Consider the following 22,520-nt stretch of genomic DNA (forward strand, 5'->3'; position numbering starts at 1 on the left):
CTGGTAGTTGCGAGCGGGTGGCGAGTACATGCCTGGCGAAGAGCGTGTTCGCCTTCTGCGCGCAGTGTTCCTAAGGAGCTCCATTGCTTTTGTGTAATTCATGGCGTCTTGGATCAACGGGAATACGCTGGAGCTCAGTCTGGAGTCGAGGACGTTTATCTTCTGAGCCTCCGTTGGCTCGGGGTCCGCAGCTTGATGTAAGCCTCAAAACATGCTAGCCAGTGAGTAAAGTCTTTTCTGGCGTCGGGCGAGTGCGGATCCAGCTGCAGCAAGAGGCCACGCATCTGACTGTAATAAATTGATGCACGATCAATTGCACAAAGACTAAAGTCGGGTACAACGGTGGCTTTATTACAGTCAGATGCGTGGCTTCCTGCTGCAGCTGGCGAAATGGCAGGGCACTGGAGGTCATGCATATTTATACAGTTCTCCCTGGGCGGAGCCAGCCGGCAGGAGCTACCGGCGAACCTGTAGTGCAGGTCCTACCTTACATCTCCTATTACAGTGGTTCACCACATCCCGGGAAGCTAAACGGGCCTCCTGAAGCCCTGTCCCGCCATGTGCCACCGCACAAGTGGACCGCCTCCGAGCCCTCTACGAGGACCTCTGCCACCCAGGGGTCACTCTCTTTTTCCATTTTATCAAGACCTGCAACCTGCCCTACTCCATCGAGGAGGTCAGGACAACCACCAGGGACTGCCAAATCTGTGCGGAGTGCAAACCGCACTTCTACCGGCCAGAGAGAGCGCACCTGATAAAGGCTTCCCGTCCCTTTGAACGCCTCAGCATGGACATCCCCTCCACCGACCGCAACACATACTTCCTGTACGTGATTGATGAGCACTACCGGTTCCCTTTTGCCATCCCCTGCCCCGATATGACCGCAACCACCGTCATCAAGGCCCTCCATAGCATCTTTGCACTGTTCGGGTTGCCCGCCTACATACATAGTGATAGGGGGTCCTCCTTTATGAGCGACAAACTGCGTCAATTCCTGCTCAGCAAGGGCGTCGCCTCGAGCAGGACGCCCAGTTACAACCCCCGGGGTAATAGACAGGTAGAGAGGGAGAACAGAACGGTCTGGAAGACCATCCTTCTGGCCCTACGGTCCAGGAATCTCCCAGTCTCCCGCTGGCAGGAAGTCCTCCCGGATGCCCTCCACTCCATCTGGTCACTGCTTTGTACCACAACCACCCAGACACCTCATGAACGTCTCCTTGTCTTCCCCAGGAGGTCCTCCTCTGGGACCTCGCTCCAGACCTGGCTGGCAGCCACCGGACCCATCCTGGCACAAGTTGGACCTGTTGGTCGAGAGGGTCTATCTTCTCCACGCTAACCCCCAGTACGCCTATGTGGCGTACCCCGACTGCCAACAAGATACGGTCTCCCTACGAGACCTGGCGCCCGCCAGAGCCCCACGCATACCCCAGCCACCAGTCCCACCCTCCCCTCCACCAGGGCACCTTACAGGAGGATCGGTCCTTCCGCCGGCCCCGTCTAGACCCCCCCAACCCCGCAGGCGCTCCCTTCCCAGGTCAACCGTTTTCCCCACCAGCGCCGTCTAGGGGTGTCAAAGCTGCCACAGATTAAGGCCACGCTCCCGGAGTCACAGACGCCCGAGCCTCCACCGGAGTCACCACCGAAGCTCCGACTATCACCGAGGACGACCAGGGCCCCCGATCGACTGCTTCATTTTAAATTGTAAATTTAAATCATAAATTTTAAATAGTTACAAAACGCTGTATGGAGGTATTACGGTACCTCCAAAACTAATTCTACCACGTTGCCATGTTTGCAGTATCAAGCCACCACCCCTGCCGGACTCTTTTTTTTTTTTTAACAGTGGGTGAATGTGGTAGTAGAGGTATTACGGTAACTGGTAATATCATAGAATTTACAGTGCGGAAGGAGGCCACTCGGCCCATCGAGTCTGCACCGGCTCTTGGTAAGAGCACCCTCCCCAAGCCCACACCTCCACCCTATCTTCACAACCCAGTTACCCCACCCAACACTAAGGGCAATTTTGGGCACTAAGGGCAATTTAGCATGGCCAATCCACCTAACCTGCACATCTTTGGACTGTGGGAGGAAACCGGAGCACCCGGAGGAAACCCACGCACACACTGGGAGAACGTGCAGACTCTGCACAGACAGTGAACCAAGCCGGAATCGAACCTGGGACCCTGGAGCTGTGAAGCAATTGTGCTAACCACCATGCTACCGTGCTGCCCAATGATGGAGCACCATTGATAGAAATTGTATGCTTCCTATTGGTCAAGCTGTATGGTAGCTCCTCCCTGCTAGGCGGGGTATAAGAGCCCATGCCGCCCCAGCAGCCTTCAATCTGTACCTGAGCTGCTGGGGAAACATCTAGCTTATTAAAGCCTTCAGTTGGACTACGACCTCGCTTTAGTGGTCATTGATCGTGCATCATGGTGCTTGCACCTTGTGATGTGGGCGACCATGGTTGGGTTTTCCATTTTCCCTGCCACGTGTTGCTCGGCGGCACGCTGTATACTGGCAGCGGAAATCTTTACCCTTGCCACTTGTCAATGGGATTTCCCATTGAAGCCACGCCACATTGCCAGGCAACCCATAATAATAATAATATTTATTATTGTCACAAGTGGGCTTACATTAATACTGCAATGAAGTTACTGTGAAAAGCCCCTAGTTGCCACACTCCGGCGCCTGGTCGGGTACACTGAGGGAGAATTCAGAATGTCCAATTCACCCAACCTGCACATCTTCGGGACTTGTGGGAGGAATCCGGAGTACCCAGAGGAAACACACGCAGACACTGGGAGAACGTGCAGACCCGCACAGACAGTGACCCAAGCAGGAATCGAACCCAGGACCCTGGTGCTGTGAAGCCACAGTGCTAACCACTGTGCTACCGTGCCGCCTTAGGTCTGCTGCCTCTGGGGGAAAAGGGAATCCCAACGGCTGTAGAATTCCAGCCCGTATCTGGCGTGACCGGTGGTACTGTCCAGGCCTCCCGGAAATGCAATGTAAGAAGCTAATATATCGGGACCCCAGGCTAATCCTTCGGCTTGCATTTATCAAAATTGTTTCCAGATTTTGTTTCTTTATCTTGTGCAAAATGCTAAAATATCAGTGAAAAAATGAACCCAACATTAACACAAATAACCTTTTTTTAAGTAAACCTACAATAGGGTTTTTCTCAAATAAGAACATCTCCAGGAATGAAATGAAATGAAAATCGCTTATTGTCACAAGTAGGCTTCAAATGAAGTTACTGTGAAAAGCCCCTAGTCGCCACATTCCGGCGCCTGTTCGGGGAGGCTGGTATGGGAGTTGAACTGTGCTGCTGGCCTGCCTTGGTCTGCTTTAAAAGCCAGCTCTTTAGCCCTGTGCTAAACCAGCTTCAGTGGTTCATGATACTTCGTGCAAGGAGATTTGTGTGGTGAGTCAATATATTTGCACCAGAACTCTTCAAAGTGAGTGAAGAAGGAGCATTGTTAGGTGAATTGGAGGTGGTTATTGATGTGTTGGGTAAGCTGGGTCTGCGAGGACTGCGTTTACTGTATGTAGCAGAGGGAGAGACAGGCTTCCAACACTTGAGGAAATGCAACTCTTTTTTATTAAATAAGACCATCTCCAGGAATGTTGAGTTGATTGGAGACCTGAGGCTAACCTGACCAGACTATCTTACTACCACATGGTGGATGTTCTAGTTGCTCACAGGCTCTGACTGTCTCAGAGGCTGCATCCCCAGAGAGCGGGGAAACCTGTTCCCCCTGTGTCCTGTCTGGTGATTGGCTGCTGTGTTCTGTATGTTCATTGGTCATCCTTTGTGTCAATCACTGTCTGTCTGTGCACCATCATATACATGTGTATATTATGACAGTTTTCCTCTTGGCAGGTAGAGAAGTTTTTTTTTAAATTGAAAGCGAAACAGAGAATAAAGCAAACAAACAGTGTACATATGGAAATTTCTGAAGGTTTGTTATTGCTTCACGCAAAGTTTAATTTTTCATGTCTGATTGTCAGTTACTGTATATATGCGGATGCTTTGGCTTAACCTTAGTGTCGGAACTGTATGTCGAACTTGTACTAATTGAATATGAATATCTCCATGGAAGTGCGATAACAGCAACTTGTCAACTAAAGCAATAAAAGTATATATTTACCTATTATTTATACAATGTTTACAGCATATCGAACTACCAGCAATCACTAATGCTTGCATTGCTGTAAAATTATTTATTCTGAACCAGCATCCAACAGTAAGGCTTTGTTTTTAATAACTGATATTTGAACATCGAATGAAAAATAATTTCACAAATAGACTTCGGTAACTCATAAATCTTTGAAGCTTTTTATGTTCTGACTTTAATAATATATATGTATTAATATATAGTGATTTTGTTTATTGTCATTGTTTGGGCCCTCTATTGCATTCCGCTGTTTAGTATTTCTATCTAACCTTTCTTCAAAACCTCTGAATACATTAAAGTTAATTTTCATTGCAAGGGAGTCCATGGTTTGTCCTATTGTTTTGGGCGCCATACTCTGATTTCATTAATTTTCTAAGAAAATGAATTATGTTCCAGCTGACCCTTTGTAATCCCATGTCCCCTGCCAATCGTACATGGTGACTGAGGAGGTCACATTCTGGTTTTATTACAAGATTGTTATCAGGGGTGTGGCCGGTTGGGTAAGGAGATGAGTTTTGAACTCCCCCATTGCTCCACAAATAAGGATTAGTCTATTTTTATCTCTGGCTTTATTTAAATTAACCTGGATGAATTCCGCAGGGCGCCCCCTCCTAATTTTTGCTGGAAAATCAGAGCCCAGCGAACATTTGCTGACACCAAGGTATATTCTGTGATACCATTAATTTTCTGAGAAAGTGGATGCTTTTCCCGTTAATCTGGATATCTTGCTTTTGTGGACTTTTGGGAGGACTGTCCGTGTTGTCGGCTTTTCCTGTTGGGCCCAGACATGCGCTCCTGAACCTACAAGGAAAGTTAAAATAAAATTTGCTTGTTTAGGCCTCTTCTGGCTCAGGCTGCTCTTCCTCCTGCACTGCCACCGAGATCGTATTAATAGCTTTATGCTCAGGTCATCCACTTACAATTGCAGCCCGGTTCGACATGCACATATAAAGAAGAAACCTGGAGGCTTTGCATGAGTGCCCTTGCCACCTGCTCAGTTTGTCAAGATATGCAGACATGCACATAATGAGAGTCAGGCAGCTAATGAACACCGAGAACAGGACATAACCAATCAGCAGGCAGAACACTTGAGGGTGGTTTCCCACTATAAAAGGCACAAGGCACTCGCACTCCATCTCTTTCCACTAGGAACATCTACAGAGTAAGTCCGGTGTATATATCAGGTAACGCGTACAGCACGTGGCTAAGAGCTAGTCTGGTTCATTCAGACAGAGAGATCACACTTAGGTTAGCAGAGAGTCGAACTCACAGAGAACTGTGCTAACTGTATGACCGGTTCAATAAATCAAATTGAACTAACTTCAAGGTCTGGAGTCTATTTCAGTCCTAGCTGCATCCAGTTGCAGCCCGTGTTATCTCGGTGTGCTTAACGCGACACAGTTGAGCAAATTAAAATCTTGAACGGTGTGCTCCCAGCTGTTGGAGGGTGGATAAATAACCTGGGTGATTTTGTTACCTCCCATCTATTCCGTTTCTGCAAAGCAAGTTTGGTTAAAATGACACTCTTGATATTTTGCTTTTGTGAATTCCTTTTCCCCCTTGTCATTTTCTTCTGGAAAGAGAATAAACACAGAAGGGGAGAAATGTATTTACATAGCACTATGCAGACATAAAAAATAGGAGCAGCGGTCAGCACTTCGAACTTGCTCCACAATTCAATGAGATCATAGTTGAACTTCCACCTCAACACCATCTTCCTGCTATATCCCCATATCTCTTGATTTTTTTAAAATGTGGAAATCTGCTGATCTCTGCCTTGCGCCTACTCAACGACTACCTCCGTTGTCCTCTGGAGCAGTTAATTCCAAAGATTTATCATTCTCTTGAGTGAAGAAATCCCTCCTCATCCCAGTCTTGAATGCTGTGCCTTATTTGACCAGGGCCACACAAAATCAAGGCATGTTTGCGTGGCGCAGCTAAAAGCAATGCTCTGCAAATTAATTTCTCCCTAGAATATCCTTGTACAAGTTTGTAGATCTTGTTGATAAAATGAAAACAAAACACTGCATGTTGGCAATCTGAAATGAAAAACAAAATGCTGGAAAATCTCAGCAGGTCTGGCAGCGATTGGAGAGAAAAGTAGAGCTAACGTTTCAAATTTAATATGGCTCTTCTTCGGAGCTACCTCTCTTCAATTCCAAACTTGAAACATTGACACTGTATCCCTCTCCACAGATGCTGCCAAACCTGCTGAGGTTTTCCAGCACTTTTTGTACATCTTGTTGATCTCTATCAACTTTGATCACTTGTAGTTTAGAGTCAATTCCCAAGTCTTGCTGCTTAGATGCAACAGTGATGGTTAACCATTATGCTCATTCTGTCACTCCCAGTTCAATTCCAGTGACACTCTTGAATGACCAAAGCTGTTAAATGATTTATATCATTAACTTACTATTAGCTTGACAAATTGGGCCTTAAGCTTTTTTAAAAAACAGCTTGAGATTCAGTCGTTAAATTGTGTCTGGAATTCTAATATGAGAGATTTTTAAAGATACTTATGGGGATTCTTTTTTAATAATCTTTATTGTCACAAAGGGCAGCACGGTGGCATTGTGGATAGCACAATTGCTTCACAGCTCCAGGGTCCCAGGTTCGATTCCGTCTTGGGTCACTGTCTGTGCGGAAGTCTGCACATCCTCCCCGTGTGTGTGTGGGTTTCCTCCGGGTGCTCCAGTTTCCTCCCACAGTCCAAAGATGTGCAGGTTAGGTGGATTGGCCATGATAAATTGCCCTTGGTGTCCAAAATTGCCCTTAGTGTTGGGTGGGGTTACTGGGTTATGGGGATAGGGTGGAGGTGTCGACCGTGGGTGGGGTGCTCTTTCCAAGAGTCGGTGCAGACTCGATGGGCCGAATGGCCTCCTTCTGCACTGTAAATTCTATGAAAAAATAGGCTTACATTAACACAGCAATGAAGTTACTGTGAAAAGCCCTAGTCACCACATTCCGGCGCCTGATCGGATACACTGAGGGAGAATTCAGAATTCTCAGGTAGTACGGGAATTGAACCCGCGCTGCTGGCCTTGTTCTGCATCACAAACCAGCTGTCTAGCCCGCTGAGTTAAACCAGCCCTTATTTGTGATGTATGTTGGATTTGATTCTCTCTTCCCTGTCCGTCCCCCAGTATTGCTGGTACCAGTTTTACTCGTATCATTTTCAGGGTTTCACATCTGCAAATGAATGTTTTTTTCTAAATTCCACATTTTTCTCTCCCTTTCTCTCTTGCCTAATTACTTTGTCATTGTTTCAATTTTTTTTTTAATACCTCCAAATGTAATTCCTGCACAGTTAATTAAAGTGCAAATTTTGACTGCAAGTCTTTGCATTCATTTAACTGCACATTGTTGGTAGATTTGTCAAGGATATCTGATTTTGAGGTAAAGATATAGGGCTTTAAACTTGCTGAATTAGTTTTGGCTTTAATGCAGATTACCTGTTAATGAATTAGCACTTGAAAAGGGAACGCATGCTTCATAATTGTTCGGTGCTGTTTTCATAGAATTTACAGTGCATAAGGAGGCCTTTCGGCCCATCGAGTCTGCACAGGCCCTTGAAAAGAGCACCCTACTTAAGCCCACACCTCCATCCTATCCCGGTAACCCACCTAACCTTTTTGGACACTGAGGGCAATTTAGCTTGGTCAATCCACCCAACCTGCACATCTTTGGACTATGGGAGGAAACCAGAGCACCCGGAGGAAACCCACGCAGACAAGGGGAGAAGGTGCAAACTCCCCACAGACAGTAACCCAAGCCGGGGACCCTGGAACTGTGAAGCAACAGTGCTAACCACTGTGCTATCGTGCTGCTTTGTATTGATTTTAGCTTAAAATTATGTTCTATCACAAGGGAACGTCAGATCATCATAGCTATTTTGCTTTGGGACACATTTCAGATAGTTTGTGTAGTGGAAATTTGTCCACTTTTATTGCATACTTTGAAAGTTCACATGTTAGGCGTTTCTTTAGAGGTGAAGGATTATGCACTGTGGTTCGGATGCAATATTTCAGTGATCCTATTTTTGGCTTTGCAAACAAATGATGTGAGTTCAAATCCCACCATTGCACAGGCCCTATAAAGCAAGTCTATTTTCTTGGGGCATCACTGGGCTGCTGGTGTGGTGACAACTGGACCCAGGTGGAACCCATGTGGAATTTTGGGGATATCTGTCCATAATTAATGGTGCTGTTAATAATCCAATCTTTTCTATACTACTTTGTCATGCACAATGTAGATATTAATAGACTATTAAACTTGGAAAGTTGTCACTAAAACTCCAAAACCAAAATATAAAATTAGCAAGCTGCAAATGGGGGATCAGAAGGAATCTTCCTGCCTCCTTTCTTCTGGTGTATAAACTGGTTTTATAATACATAAAACTTGCATCAGTGGTCCTAGCTCATGTGAAAATGGGTCCGATGTCAAATTCTACTCCGTTTACCACGCGTTTACAGCTGGCTGTTCGGATCCCATGCTTCTGGAGCCAACATGCAGAGGGAGAGAAGGAAGCATTAGCGAGTGCAAGTTAAATAAAGACACTGTTTTAAAAAAAAGTGAAAGAACACTTCTTTTAATTTTTTGTCCTTGGGCAATGCCAAGGGAAAATAAACTATACAATCCCCAAACACCATATATTGTGGAAATATTTTACATTATAATTCATGAAGATGTTTTACATCTGAAATGAATTGGTAACAGGTGGTAGATGCCCAGCATTCATCATTAACTTTCATCAGAGATTAAAACTGACGTCAGTTCCACAATACCAGCTGCACTTCAGAGTCTCTGTACTTGAAAGACAATCATCATTGCTTATTCAAAAATGAGCAAACAAAATAAATTAGCAGATGCGGAACACCTCTGAAAAGTTAATGTATCCCTACATGTTTGTAATGTTTATGTTAGATCATGGTAAATTTAATTTAATTCTCAATTAAACATGGTGCTGAATTGGTGACCGGGGAGTATGCCTGTTGTTACTACTCTGGCCACATTTCTTTGTGTCGTCCAGCTGTCTGCACGCCTTTTCAAAGAACCGACTAATCCATGACCACCAAGTCTGATCATTGATTGGTCTCAAATACTCTTCTGGTTGTTGTCAAGTTTTTGCACAGCAAAGATTATTATCCCCCTCCCCTGTCCCAGCCTCCTACATCTCAGCATTGGGTTCCACCTTCTGCGTTCCATATGCCTTCGTACTATGGTCCTCTCTCCTTTTCCCCAGCCACTTCTTTCTCTTCCTCTGTGGTGCTGGTACACTATATAAGTTGTTAGTTACTGGCAAGTCACCAGAATCATCCGTAGAATTTGCCTTCTCCTTCAAATCTGAGAACAGTGTCAAAGAAGGTTATGCTGATAGTTAAATGAAGTAAGATGGTGGGGGAGGATCAGCTAGAACGTAAAGCACCAGCATTAAACCGGTGGGCCAAATGGTCTTTTTCTGTGCTCCGGAATTTTCAAAGCCGGAGTCGCGACCTGCGGGTGGGCCGTGGAGCCGTCCGTCGCGGCGCTCCCAATTGTGCAAATTTGCACGCAATAGCTGCAGCAGCCGACTTTTAACAATGCCGGCTGCGAGTGGCCGTCAACATGACGGCTGCGACCGTAAAAGAAATGCGGGCGCACTGTGCATGCGTGCCTGCTCATCCGTGCGCATGCGCAGTACCATGTTCCTAACATGTATTCTAATAACGAAACACTTGTGGGTGTTTATGTGTTGTAACTGCTTGTTGGGTTGGTTTTTCCTGTAAGCTTATTGAACTGACAAGACAAGAAATTTTAATTGATTGTGGGATGCAACCTCATTACGCTGGATTTTATCAGGCAGCTGGAGATGGGCTGGGAGGCAAGGTGGCCCGGAGAAGGATGAGGGGCGACTTGATAGAGGTTTATAAGATGATCAGGGGAATAGATAGAGTAGACAGTCAGAGACTTTTTCCCCGGGTAGAACAAACCATTACAAGGGGACATAAATTTAAGGTGAATGGTGGAAGATATAGGGGGGATGCCAGAGGTAGGTTCTTTACCCAGAGAGTAGTGGGGGCATGGAATGCACTGCCTGTGGAAGTAGTGGAGTCGGAAACATTAGGGACCTTCAAGCAGCTATTGGATAGGTACATGGATTACGGTAAAATGATATAGTGTAGATTTATTTGTTCTTAAGGGCAGCACGGTAGCATTGTGGATAGCACAATTGCTTCACAGCTCCAGGGTCCCAGGTTCGATTCCGGCTTGGGTCACTGTCTGTGCGGAGTCTGCACATCCTCCCCGTGTGTGCGTGGGTTTCCTCCGGGTGCTCCGGTTTCCTCCCACAGTCCAAAGATGTGCAGGTTAGGTGAATTGGCCATGATAAATTGCCCTTAGTGTCCAAAATTGCCCTTAGTGTTGGGTGGAGGTGTTGACTTTGGGTAGGGTGCTCTTTCCAAGAGCCGGTGCAGACTTAATGGGCCGAATGGCCTCCTTCTGCACTGTAAATTCAATTATATGATTAATCTAGGACAAAGATTCGGCACAACATCGTGGGCCGAAGGGCCTGTTCTGTGCTGTATTTTTCTATGTTCTATATAGTGATATAGCGAGGCGGGAAGGATGCACATTTGCGGGGGTGGGTTGGTGGAGGTGTGGTAGCCACCACTGTTGTATAGTATATATTGCATACGAGGGTATTACGGTAAGGCCCCGACAGGTACGGGGGTAGATCCCTGCCTATAAATGTGTGGGCTCTCTGAGCAGCAGCTGCGGGAGGCTCCACATCTCTGCGTAATAAAGCCTTGATTACTCTTGTCTCGTCGTAATTGATAGTGCATCAATTTATTACACAGAGATTTTACAACGATGGATCTCCACATCAAGCCTGATCGCCTGCAGCTGCACCCTCAAGCAGACAACGCCAAGTCGGCCTTTGCACATTGGCTAGCTTGCTTTGAAACAGACATTGGATCTGCGACTGAACCACCCCCAGAGGCACAGAAGCTCCAGATCCTCTACACACGGCTGAACTCTGATATTTTTCCCCTCATCCGGGATGCGCCGACCTACGCTGAGGGCCATGGCGCTACTGAAGGAGAACTACACTCAGCAGACTAACAAAATCTACGCCAGGCACCTCCTGTCCACGCGGCATCAACTCCCCAGTGAGTCTGTGGAAGATTTCTGGCGTGCCCTCCACGTCCTGGTGAGAGACTTCGATTGCCAGGCCGTTTCGGCCGCTGAACATTCTGACCTGCGACTTAGAGACGCGTTCGTTACGGGCATAGGGTCGGCCTACATCCGCCAGCTCCTCTTAGAAGGTTTTACCCTCGACCTCGCGGCGACCAAGAAACTAGCGCTCTCGCTCACAGTCGCCTCACGCAATATACAGGCGTATGCCCCCGACCGCGCGGCCCACCCCTCCTGCGCATCGTGGACCCCGCCAGCGAACACCCCACCGTGGACCCCATAAGCGGCCAACCCCAGGCCTGCGCCGCGCGGCAGCCAACCAACCCCGGGGGACCCAAGTGCTACTTCTGCGGACAGTCAAAACACCCCCGGCAGCGCTGCCCGGCACGGAGTGCGCTCTGCAAAGCCTGCGGGAATAGAGGACATTTCGCTGCTGTGTGCCAGGCCCGCTCGATCGCCGCTATTGTCCCTGCACCCCCCACGTGCGGCCCATGGGCGTCGCCGTCTTGCTCCCCTTACAGCACGTGCGGCCCGTGGGCGCTGCCATCGTGCTCTCATCACAACACGTGCAGCCTGTGAGTGCCGCCATCTTGCTCGCATTACAACACGTGCGGCCTGTGAGTGCCGCCATCTTGCTTGCATCACAACACGTGCAGCCTGTGAGCACCGCCATCGTGCTCTCATCACAACACGTGCAGCCTGTGAGTGCCGCCATCTTGCTCGCATTACAACACGTGCGGCCTGTGAGTGCCGCCATCGTGCTCTCATCACAACACGTGCAGCCTGTGAGCACCGCCATCTTGCTCGCATCACAACACGTGCAGCCTGTGAGCACCGCCATCGTGCTCTCATCACAACACGTGCAGCCTGTGAGTGCCGCCATCTTGCTCGCATTACAACACGTGCGGCCTGTGAGTGCCGCCATCGTGCTCTCATCACAACACGTGCGGCCCGTGGGCGCCGCCATCGTGCTCTCATCACAACACGTGCGGCCTGTGAGTGCCGCCATCTTGCTCGCATTACAACACGTGCGGCCCGTGGGCGCCGCCATCGTGCTCTCATCACAACACGTGCAGCCTGTGAGTGCCGCCATCTTGCTCGCATTACAACACGTGCGGCCTGTGAGTGCCGCCATCGTGCTCTCATCACAACACGTGCAGCCTGTGAGTGCCGCCATCTTGCTCGCATTACAACACGTGCGGCCTGTGAGTGCCGCCATCGTGCTCTCATCACAACACGTGCGGCCTGTGAGTGCCGCCATCTTGCTCGCATCACAACACGTGCAGCCTGTGAGCACCGCCATCTTACCTGCCTCAGGACATGTGCGGCCCGTGGGCGCCGCCATCTTCCACGCCTCAGGACCCCTGCTCGCCGGGCACCTCATCGGGCCGTTCATCGCCTGCAACAGCTGCCGACCAGCCCCGATTGCACAACCTCGCGACTGCGTCGACGACAGTGAAGGTCGACGGGCACAAGATATCCTGCCTTCTGGACTCCGGGAGCACTGAGAGCTTCATCCACCCCGATACGGAAAGGCGCTGCTCCCTCATGGTCCACCCCATCAACCAGAGAATCTCCCTTGCCTCCGGATCCCACTCCGTGGCGATCCGGGGTACTGCACCGCCACCATCACCATCCAGGGCGTAGAGTTCAGCGGCTTCCGGCTCTACGTCCTCCCCAACCTCTGCACTGCCTTGCTACTCGGCCTGAACTTCCAGAGCCTAACCCTGAAATTTGGCGGGCCCCTACCACCCCTTACTGTCTGCGGTCACACGACCCTTAAGGTCGACCCACCTTCCCTGTTTGCGAACCTCACCTCTGATTGCAAACTCGTCGCCACCAGGAGCAGACGGTACAGTGCCCAGGACAGGACCTTCATCAGGTCGGAGGTCCAGCGGCTGCTGCGGGAAGGTATTATCGAGGCCAGCAACTGCCCCTGGAGAGCCCAAGTGGTAGTGGTGAAAACTGGAGAGAGAAACAGGATGGTCGTTGACTACAGTCAGACCATCAATAGGTACACGCAGCTCGACGCGTACCCCCTCCCACATATATCTGATATGGTCAATCAGATTGCACAGTACCGGGCCTTCTCGACAGTGGACCTGAAATCTGCCTACCACCAGCTCCCCATTCGCAAGGCGGACCGCCAGTACACTGCCTTTGAAGCGGACGGCCGCCTTTACCACTTCCTTAGGGTTCCCTTCGGTGTCACTAACGGGGTCTCGGTCTTTCAACGGGAGATGGACTGAATGGTTGACCGGTACGGACTGCGGGCTACTTTCCCGTAGCTGGATAATGTCACCATCTGCGGCCACGACCAGCAGGACCACAACGCTAACCTTTCCAAATTCCTCCACACCGCCAAACTCCTCAACCTAACCTACAACAAGGAGAAGTGCGTGTTCAGCACAAACCGATTAGCCATCCTCGGCCATGTGGTTCAGAACAGAGTTCTAGGGCCCTCAAACGATGCCTGGGGTTCTTCTCGTACTACGCCCAGTGGGTCCCTAATTATGCGGACAAGGCCCGCCCATTCATCCACTCCACCGTTTTCCCACTGACGGCAGAGGCTCACCAGGCCTTCAACCGTATCAAGGCCGACATCACCAAGGCTGCGATGTACACGGTCGACGAGACGCTCCCTTTCCAAGTCGAGAGCGATGCATCAGATGTCACTCTGGCCGCCACCCTCAACCAGGCAGGAAGGCCCGTAGCATTCTTTTCCCGCACCCTCCATGCCTCCGAAGTTCGGCACTCCACTGTCGAAAAGGAGGCCCAAGCTATCACTGAAACTGTGCAGCATTGGAGGCATTACCTGACCGGCAGGAGATTCGCTCTCCTCACTGACCAACAGTCGGTGGCCTTCATGTTTAACAACACACAGCGGGGTAAGATCAAAAATGATAAGATCTTGAGGTGGAGGATTGAGCTCTCCACCTACAATTACGATATTTTGTATCGCCCCGGTAAGCTCAACGAGCCCCCCCGAAGCCCTATCCTGAGGTACATGTGCCAGCGCACACGTGGACCGACTCCGGACCCTACACGACGATCTCTGTCACCCAGGGGTCACCCGGTTTTATCATTTCATATAGGCCTGCAATCTGCCCTACTCTATCGAGGAAGTCAGGGCTGTCACCAGAGACTGCCAGGTCTGCGCGGAGTGTAAACCACACTTCTACCGGCCAGACTGTGCACGCCTGGTGAAGGCCTCCCGCCCCTTTGAACGCCGCAACGTAGACTTCCCATCCCCATCTGCCACCGTCATCAAAGCCCTCAACACCATCTTTGCTCTGTTCAGATTCCCCGCCTACGTCCACAGCGACCGGGGATCCTCATTTATGAGCGATGAGCTGCGCCAGCACCTGCTCAACAAGGGCATTGCCTCGAGCAGGACGACCAGCTACAACCCCCGGGGAAACGGGCAGGTGGAGGGGGAGAATGTGACGGTCTGGAAGGCTGTCCAGCTGGCCCCACGGTCCAGAAATCTCCCGGCCTCCCGCTGGCAGGAGGTCCTCCCCGACGCCCTCCACTCCATTCGGTCGCACCTGTGCACTGCGACTAACGAAACACCCCATGAACATCTCTTTGCCTTCCCCAGGAAGTCCACCTCAGGGGTTTCGCTCCCAACATAGCTGGCAGCTCCAAGACCCGTTCTCCTCCGCAAGCACGTGCGGCTCCACAAGGCAGACCCGTTGGTTGAGAGGGTACAGCTACTCCACGTGAACCCGCAGTACGCCTATATAGCGTATCCCGACAGCTGCCAAGACACAGTCTCCTTCAGGGACCTGACACCAGCTGGGTCCCCACACCCTCCCTGCTGCCCCGGCGCTACCCTCCCTCCCCCCAGCGCACCCCACCACAGCCCCTGGTCCAGGACGATCCGTCCTCCCCTTGGTCCCACCCGGAGATGAAGATGAGGTTGACACGCTCCCAGAGTCACCGACGACCGAACCGACGCCTGAATCACCACCAGAACTGCGGCGCTCGCAACGACGAATCAAGGCCCCCAATCGTCTAAATTTATAAACTCTTTCTAAAACTTTAAACAACCTGTATGTAAAGAGTTTTCCACCCCGCCTCCCCCCCCCCCCCCCCCCCCCCCCCCCCGCTGGACTCTTTTTATAACAGGGTGAATGTGGTGGACACCACTGTTGTATTGTATATTATGCATACGAGGGTATTACGGTAAGGCCCCTGTTCTACAGGTACTGGGGTAGATCCCTGCCTGCTGGCTCCGCCCAGTAGGCGGAGTATAAATGTGTGGGCTCGCCGAGCTGCAGCCATTTCGGCAGCAGCTGCGGGAGGCTCCACATTTCTTGTAATAAAGCCTCGATTACTCTCCACTCTCGTCTCGTCGTAATTGATAGTGCATCAGGTGTCAAACCTGAAATTTTCCAGCCACCAAGCTATCTTGCAAGACCTCAATTGAGCTGTTTGAGCAGCCAATGAAGTGTCTTTCTGCCTCTGTCGTTGATGAGGTGCAGCCCCGGCTCCCGCTGACTGCAAAGCGGGGTCACGCCAACTCACCCCCTCACCACCATCGCCCCTGACCCTCCCCAATGTCTTTCTGCGCTGAGGAGTTCCGACGAGTGGAGCTCCTCAGTGCAGGAAATGGGATGAAGTGCACCCTTGGCAGGGCGTCCCCTGCTGAGGCCCCGAATTTCAACAGAGTCCTGATAGATAGAGCGGTCTTTCCCGGCACTGCGTGCTCATCCTGGGACTGTTTCAATTTGCATTTATGTAGCACCTTTCCATGACCTCAGGATGTTCCCAAAGCGCTTTACAACCGAGTAAGTACTTTTGAAGTGTAGTCACTGCCGTAAGGTAGGAAACGCAGCAGTCAATATGTGCACACAGGCTCCCACAAATAATGACCAATTTGCCTCTTTCAGTCATGTTGGTTGGGGATTAATGTTGGCTCACAAAGGTCGGCCCGCATGAGTCGCGAAGGTCGGCCGGTTGGTAAAAATGGGTCCCCGGAAAAAAAGTTTGAAAAACACTGTTCGAAATTCAATGTAATTATATGCAAATGAGCACTTAATTGTTTAATTAATAATCCATTGTTAAATCATTTTCGGTACAATTAATGTTTTAATGTACTTTTTGATCATCTAGGAGATAATCTCAAGAACAATGATGCAATTTGGGAAGCATATAAAAAGATTAGTGAGGAATAGTAAGGGATGTGAGGAATGAGCTGGCTGTTTTAAAAATGTAAAGAATGTTTTGTTACTCATGAGTGGTTTGACTTCTAGAGAATAATTTCTAATGTTCGTTGAAATTCTGTGACGGTTGAAACATAATAGCATTTCATATCTCTTACAAAGCGCCAAATTTATTGAAGCAGTATTTATCATGACTTTACATTTGAGCTAGTTCGAAAGATAATAACTTCACAGGTATGTGGAGCTGCTTTTTGCTCTGTTACACCCGATGAACAGCCCTTTCTCGGGCACAGTCAGGTCACTATACATCGGGCCTCTGCCTCCAGTGTGTTGCCCAGGAACTTTCCTGGACTCCCGTCAAGGATGTAACTGTATCTGCTCCTCCAGTGACCACAAATCCATTATTGACGTGCTGATGATGTGTGAGAGGAGATGTTCTGTCACAACTGCCTTGCGTGTCTGAATGAGTCAAGTGTGGCGTCCAACTGGATTACTGTCCCCACCCCCCCCAAAAAAAAAGCTGCTGATGGGACCTGCACCCCGCGGGACCCACTCCAACTGACGTACATTTTGGAATTAGTACAGCATTGCAGGTGGCCCTACCTCTGACCTTGAGGTGTGCTTGGGTCAAACCAATGTCTGACCATTTTGGTGTTCTGTGATTGTGCTCCAATGATCTACACACACAATGTTACTTTGTAAGTACATTTTGTGGAAGCAAATTGTGAAAGGGTGTTCGTGTATTTGGTTGAGAGCTGGGAAACCACCCGACATTTATCTCCAGTCGAATAGAAAGAGAGAGGTGATATGATTTGAATGTCTGCAACACCATTAACATAAAATGTCTGACCAAAGCTTTAAGAAATACTGGACCTTGATTGTCTTTAATTAGAAATAACTCCCAGCTTGTAAGGTTCCGAAGACGGGGAATGAGGGATTTGGAGATGAAGGGACTGAAAAGTGAGAGTGTGAAGGCTGGAAAGTAATCGCTGTTACTGCCTTGTTCATCACACCCCTTAAAGATAAAACTGCTTTGAGTGAATTAACCTCACTTATTTTAAGCTCTGATCAACACATCTCGTTGACCACTGGGTGACCTGCTTCAGCTTCTTGCACAAAGTGGGTTCTATCTCTCAAACATTTTCTGGGTGAGTCAGTGCATCACTTTTTTCCCCATCATTAATACTGTGCATGACAGGTGAATGAATCCAGCTCAAAAGGTTCCAAATATTGTTCCTCATGTCAGTTAAACAAACAATCTTTTAGGTGGAGGAAGGGCGGAGAGAGGGACTGGGGGCCCTGATTGGGGTGGAAGAGCTAGTTAAGGGATTGGGGAGTATGCAGGCGGGCAAGGCCCCGGGGCCGGATGGGTTCCCTGTAGAGTTCTGTAGGAAATTCTCGGAGGTGTTGGGCCCGCTGTTGTTGAGAACTTTTAACGAGGCTAAGGAAAAGGGTATCCTTTCCCCGAATATGTCGCAGGCTCTGATCTCACTTATCCTCAAGCGTGATAAGGACCCACTGCAATGCGGCACCTATAGACCGATTTCACTCCTTAATGTGGATGCCAAGTTGTTGGCCAAGATCTTGGCCACTAGAATTGAGGATTGTGTCCCGGAAGTGATTCATGAGGATCAGACAGGGTTTATAAAGGGCAGGCAGCTGAATACGAATGTGCGGAGGCTCCTGAATGTGATCATGATACCCTCGGAGGGTGGGGACGCAGAGGTGGTAGTAGCAATGGACGCGGAGAAGGCCTTCGATCGGGTGGAGTGGGAGTACCTCTGGGAGGTGTGAGGCATATTTGGATTTGGGGAAGAATTCATAGGGTGGGTCAAATTGTTGTACCAGGCCCCGGTAGCGAGTGTGTCGACGGACCGGCTGCGGTCAGGGTACTTTAGGTTATATCGTGGAACGAGGCAGGGGTGCCCTTTGTCCCCCCCTGCTGTTTGCCTTGGCGATTGAGCCGCTTGCCATGGCATTGAGGGAGTCCAGAAATTGGAGGGGGTTGGTTAGGGGGGGGTGGGGGGAGCATCTTGTTTCGCTGTATGCGGATAACCTGCTTCTGTTTATTGCGGATCCGGTGGAGGGGATGGGGGAGGTCATGCAGGTTCTTGGGGATTTTGGAGACTTTTCGGGATACAAGCTAAACGTGGGAAAAAGCGAGCTTTTTGTGGTGCATGCAAGGGGCCAGGAAAAGAGGTTGGGGGAGCTACCACTCAAGATGGTGGAGAGGAGCTTTCGGTACTTGGGCATCCAGGTGGTCAAGAGCTGGGGATCTTGAACAAGCTCAATTTAGCGTGGCTGGTGGGTCAGGTGGAGGAGGACTTTAGGAGGTGGGATATGTTGCCACTCTCCCTGGTGGGCAGGGTGCAGTCCGTAAAGATGACGGTCCTCCCTAGGTTCTTGTTCGTCTTCCAGTGCCTGCCCATTCTAATCCCCAAGTCCTTTTTCAAGCGGGTAAATAGGAGTATCACGGGATTTGTGTGGCCAAATGAGACCCCGCGGGTTAAGAGACTGTTTTTGGAGCGCAGTCGGGTGGGGGTGGGGGGGGGGGGGGGGGGGGAGGGGGTGTGGGCTGGCGCTGCCGAACCTGTGCAGCTATTACTGGGCAGCGAATGTGTCGATGATTCGGGAATGAAGGGAGAGGGGGTGGCGTGGAAACGGTTGGAGACTGCGTCCTGTATAGATATTAGTTTGGGGGCACTGGTGATGGCACCATTGCCGCTTCCGCCGACGCTGTATACCATGAGCCCGGTGGTGGCGGCGACACTGAGGATTTGGGGGCAGTGGAGATGGCATAGGGGGGAGGTAGGGGCCTCAGTTTGGACCCGGTACGGAACAACCACAGGTTCGTTCCAGGTAGGATAGACGATGGGTTCCTAGGCTGGCACAGGGCGGGAATCAGAAGGATGGGGGATTTGTTTATTGATGGGACTTTTGCCAGCCTGAGGGCGCTGGAGGAGAAATTTGGGCTACCCCCGGGGAACACCTTTAGGTACATGCAGGTTCCTCATGTCAGTTAAACAAACAATCTTTTAGGTGGAGGAAGGGCAGATAGAGGGACTGGGGGCGCCGATTGGGATGGAAGAGCTAGTTAAGGGGTTGGGAGTATGCAGGCGGGCAAGGCCCTGGGGCCGGATGGGTTCCCTGTAGAGTTCTATAGGAAATTCTCAGATGTTGGGCCCGCTGTTGTTGAGAACTTTTAACAAGGCTAAGGAAAAGGGTATCCTTTCCCCGAAGGCATTTGTGAAAACAAACAATCTTTTTGTTTTGAATCACCATTTAAACTGAGGGGGCGCAATCCAACGGCCACGTGGGCCTGAAAAGCAGCTCACCACGGCGCAGTGTGGCAGATAGAAGCCGAGAAGCTGGGAAACCCCCCTCCCTGGATCGACCTGGCTTGCAACGCCTCATGAGATCTAACGCAATCTCGCGAAACGTTACGATGTAAATCCCGCCCATTGTGGGCAGGTCCACTTTTTAGCAAATCAAAGCCCGGAGATCTCTGGCGAGCGTGGTGGGACCAGACCAAACAGCACTCATCGGGGTCTCCCAGGAGATCAGAGGCTCTTGGGTGCATGCCCTTTGGGCAGCATGGCACCTTGGCACTGCTAGTGCCACCTGGCACTCTGGAAGTGCCAGCCTGATCTGACAGTGCCATGTGGGTGCCAGCCTGGCATTGCCAAGGTGTCCAAGTGACCCTGCCAGCTGGCACTGCCAATGTGCTGTGTAATGATATGTATATAGTCAGGATAGTGAAGGGTTAATAATTACATCTATGTAAATGTATAAATTAAACATTAGAAGGCATTACTAATTCTCTGTATTTAAGACAGGCTCTCAGGAACTTCTGGGATAAATTGAGAAGCGAAGCATGCTGAGAAGCACAAGGAGAAGCTTGGAGCAAATTGAATGTTAATTAGAGATCGATAGCATGAGGTTAGATCATAGTGTAGTTAGTGACTAGATATATCATTAAATACTGTAAGACAGATTCAATATTATTTATTTATCATATGTAGCTCAATAGAGTGTGCGGACTTGCATTTAATTAGTGTAATAATAAATTAGTTTTGTTTCAATCTTTTGTTTGGTATATTCTTTGTCAACACTGCATTGGGTCATTCTGGAAGAAAAGACAAAGAGTACAACATATTACCAATCATGGTAATATAACATGCTACCAGGAGTACAAACATAACACCAAGCTGGCATTTTTGTGCATTGGCGGTCAGGCTGGCGGCACCCTCTGCAGCTGTTTGGAGGGGTGGGGTGCGGGGACCCTCCTAGAGTGCATTAGGGCTCTGGGGGTGGGGAGGGGGTGTCGGAGATCTGGATGCCATTTTTAAAAAAGCTCCTGAGAACAGGATTTCCAGCCCATGTTAGGGAAGGCCCACTGCTGCCATGTCTGATTGGCACTTATTCAGCGGGACTTCCCAAAAGTAGGTGACATGGGCCTCTCACCAGATCTCCAGCCAGGAGGCAAAACTCCTGTTGCCTCCATTAAAAATGCGCCATATGTTTCTCTCTGTCCCATCGTCCCATTTTGTGGATCCACTGGGTTAAGTTAAATCACCTGCATTTCAGCTGTTTTATGTTATGTTATCGCAGCAGCTGAGACAATCCAAATAGGGAAGTGTCTTCTTTAGGAACTATTTCATAGAGCTTGAGGCTGTGTGAAGTAGCATGTAAATAAACACTGTGAAATTAAACTGGAGACGTCAATGCTTGGGTGATGTCTTGGAGAGTGCCCTGTACACTCAAAATCATATCCAGGCTGGAATAAGAGCCTTATTAGAGAAGAAAAAAATTAACACCCTGAGTGGGCTACATTTTGTGTGTTTCCAGCAGAGGGGTAGGGGGCCACTCAACCCCAGGCTCATTCCCCATAATCCCATAAATTCTATGATTGTTTTGAAACAAAAGACCAGTCAGAGACTAATGAATATTTTTTGGATTTCAGACTTTTACGGCTTGGTGCAATTCACATTTGCGGAAAGCTGGTACGCAAATTGAAAACATCGAAGATGACTTCCGAAATGGCCTTAAGCTTATGCTTCTTTTGGAAGTCATTTCAGGTGAGTTGAGTCAAGCACTTGTTTTCAAAAAGGACAAAAGGGGCCAGCTAGCCTTTTTGATGTGGCTTGATTAAAAAGTGAACTCTCTCTCATGTGGTGCCAGATGATATAAATCAGAGGATTGAAGGTTCTGTCATTGATCGTTCATCTTGACCAAGTGGACCGCAGCGTTATTATAATCAATCTCCATTTCCTTAGGCTAGGGAGGCAAATAACCAGCCAAGTTTCCAGTTCTTCGACCCTTTAGAATGACTCCCACTGAACATCCAATCAAATCAGTTTTATCCTTGATGCCTTCTGCAGTTAAACAGCCATGGTCTCTTGAAGGAGATCCGAAATATTGCTGCAGTTCAAAGACAGCAAAACGTGGTGACTTCAGTAGAGGCGTGGACGGGAGAAATAGTCCTCCTTTTGTGCTGGAACAATTCCCCCCCCCCCCTGCACCCCCCAAGCAGCACTCCCTATCCTTTGTGTTGACAGCAATAATTGTCTTGTGTCTGCTCTCCCATTAGATGAAGTTGTGCAGTTCTTTCTACTTCAGGTCTGATTGTTTGTAGTTGAGGCTTCACTGTACTTTGTGCCAGCACCTCTTCTTTGAGTTGATTGAGCCAGATTCTTGGAGCTATTTTTCCTTGTCATTTTCTTAATGTTTCAATCAAACTGTAGCTAACTATGTTCAGTTTTTGCACCTGGCTACATATTATATAGTCCAACCATGGCCGGGATTCTCCCGGAATCGGCGGGGTGGCCCGTACTGGTGCCAAAGAGCGGCGTGAACCACTCCGGCATCGGGCCGTCCCGAAGGTGCAAATCCTCCGCACTTCCGGGGGCTAGGCCAGCGCTGGAGGGGTTGGCGTCACGGCAACCGGCGTCGAAGAGACTCCGCTGGCCGGCGCGAGTTGGCGCATGCGCAGAACCGT

At 49.5% G+C, this 22,520-nt stretch overlaps 1 protein-coding gene across 2 annotated transcripts in view; it reads left to right on the forward strand.

Annotated features, from left to right (window-relative positions):
• The window catches only part of LOC140426663 (alpha-actinin-2-like), a 165,317-nt gene that overhangs the window by 46,756 nt on the left and 96,041 nt on the right, over positions 1-22,520 (forward strand). For both annotated transcript variants that reach the window (XM_072511754.1, XM_072511752.1), the window contains exon 2: positions 21,486-21,600. In XM_072511754.1, the coding sequence (XP_072367855.1) occupies positions 21,486-21,600 (115 nt within the window). The remainder of the gene's footprint in view (positions 1-21,485; positions 21,601-22,520) is intronic.

Source organism: Scyliorhinus torazame, chromosome 1, assembly GCF_047496885.1.
Source record: "Scyliorhinus torazame isolate Kashiwa2021f chromosome 1, sScyTor2.1, whole genome shotgun sequence".
NCBI lineage: Eukaryota > Metazoa > Chordata > Chondrichthyes > Carcharhiniformes > Scyliorhinidae > Scyliorhinus > Scyliorhinus torazame.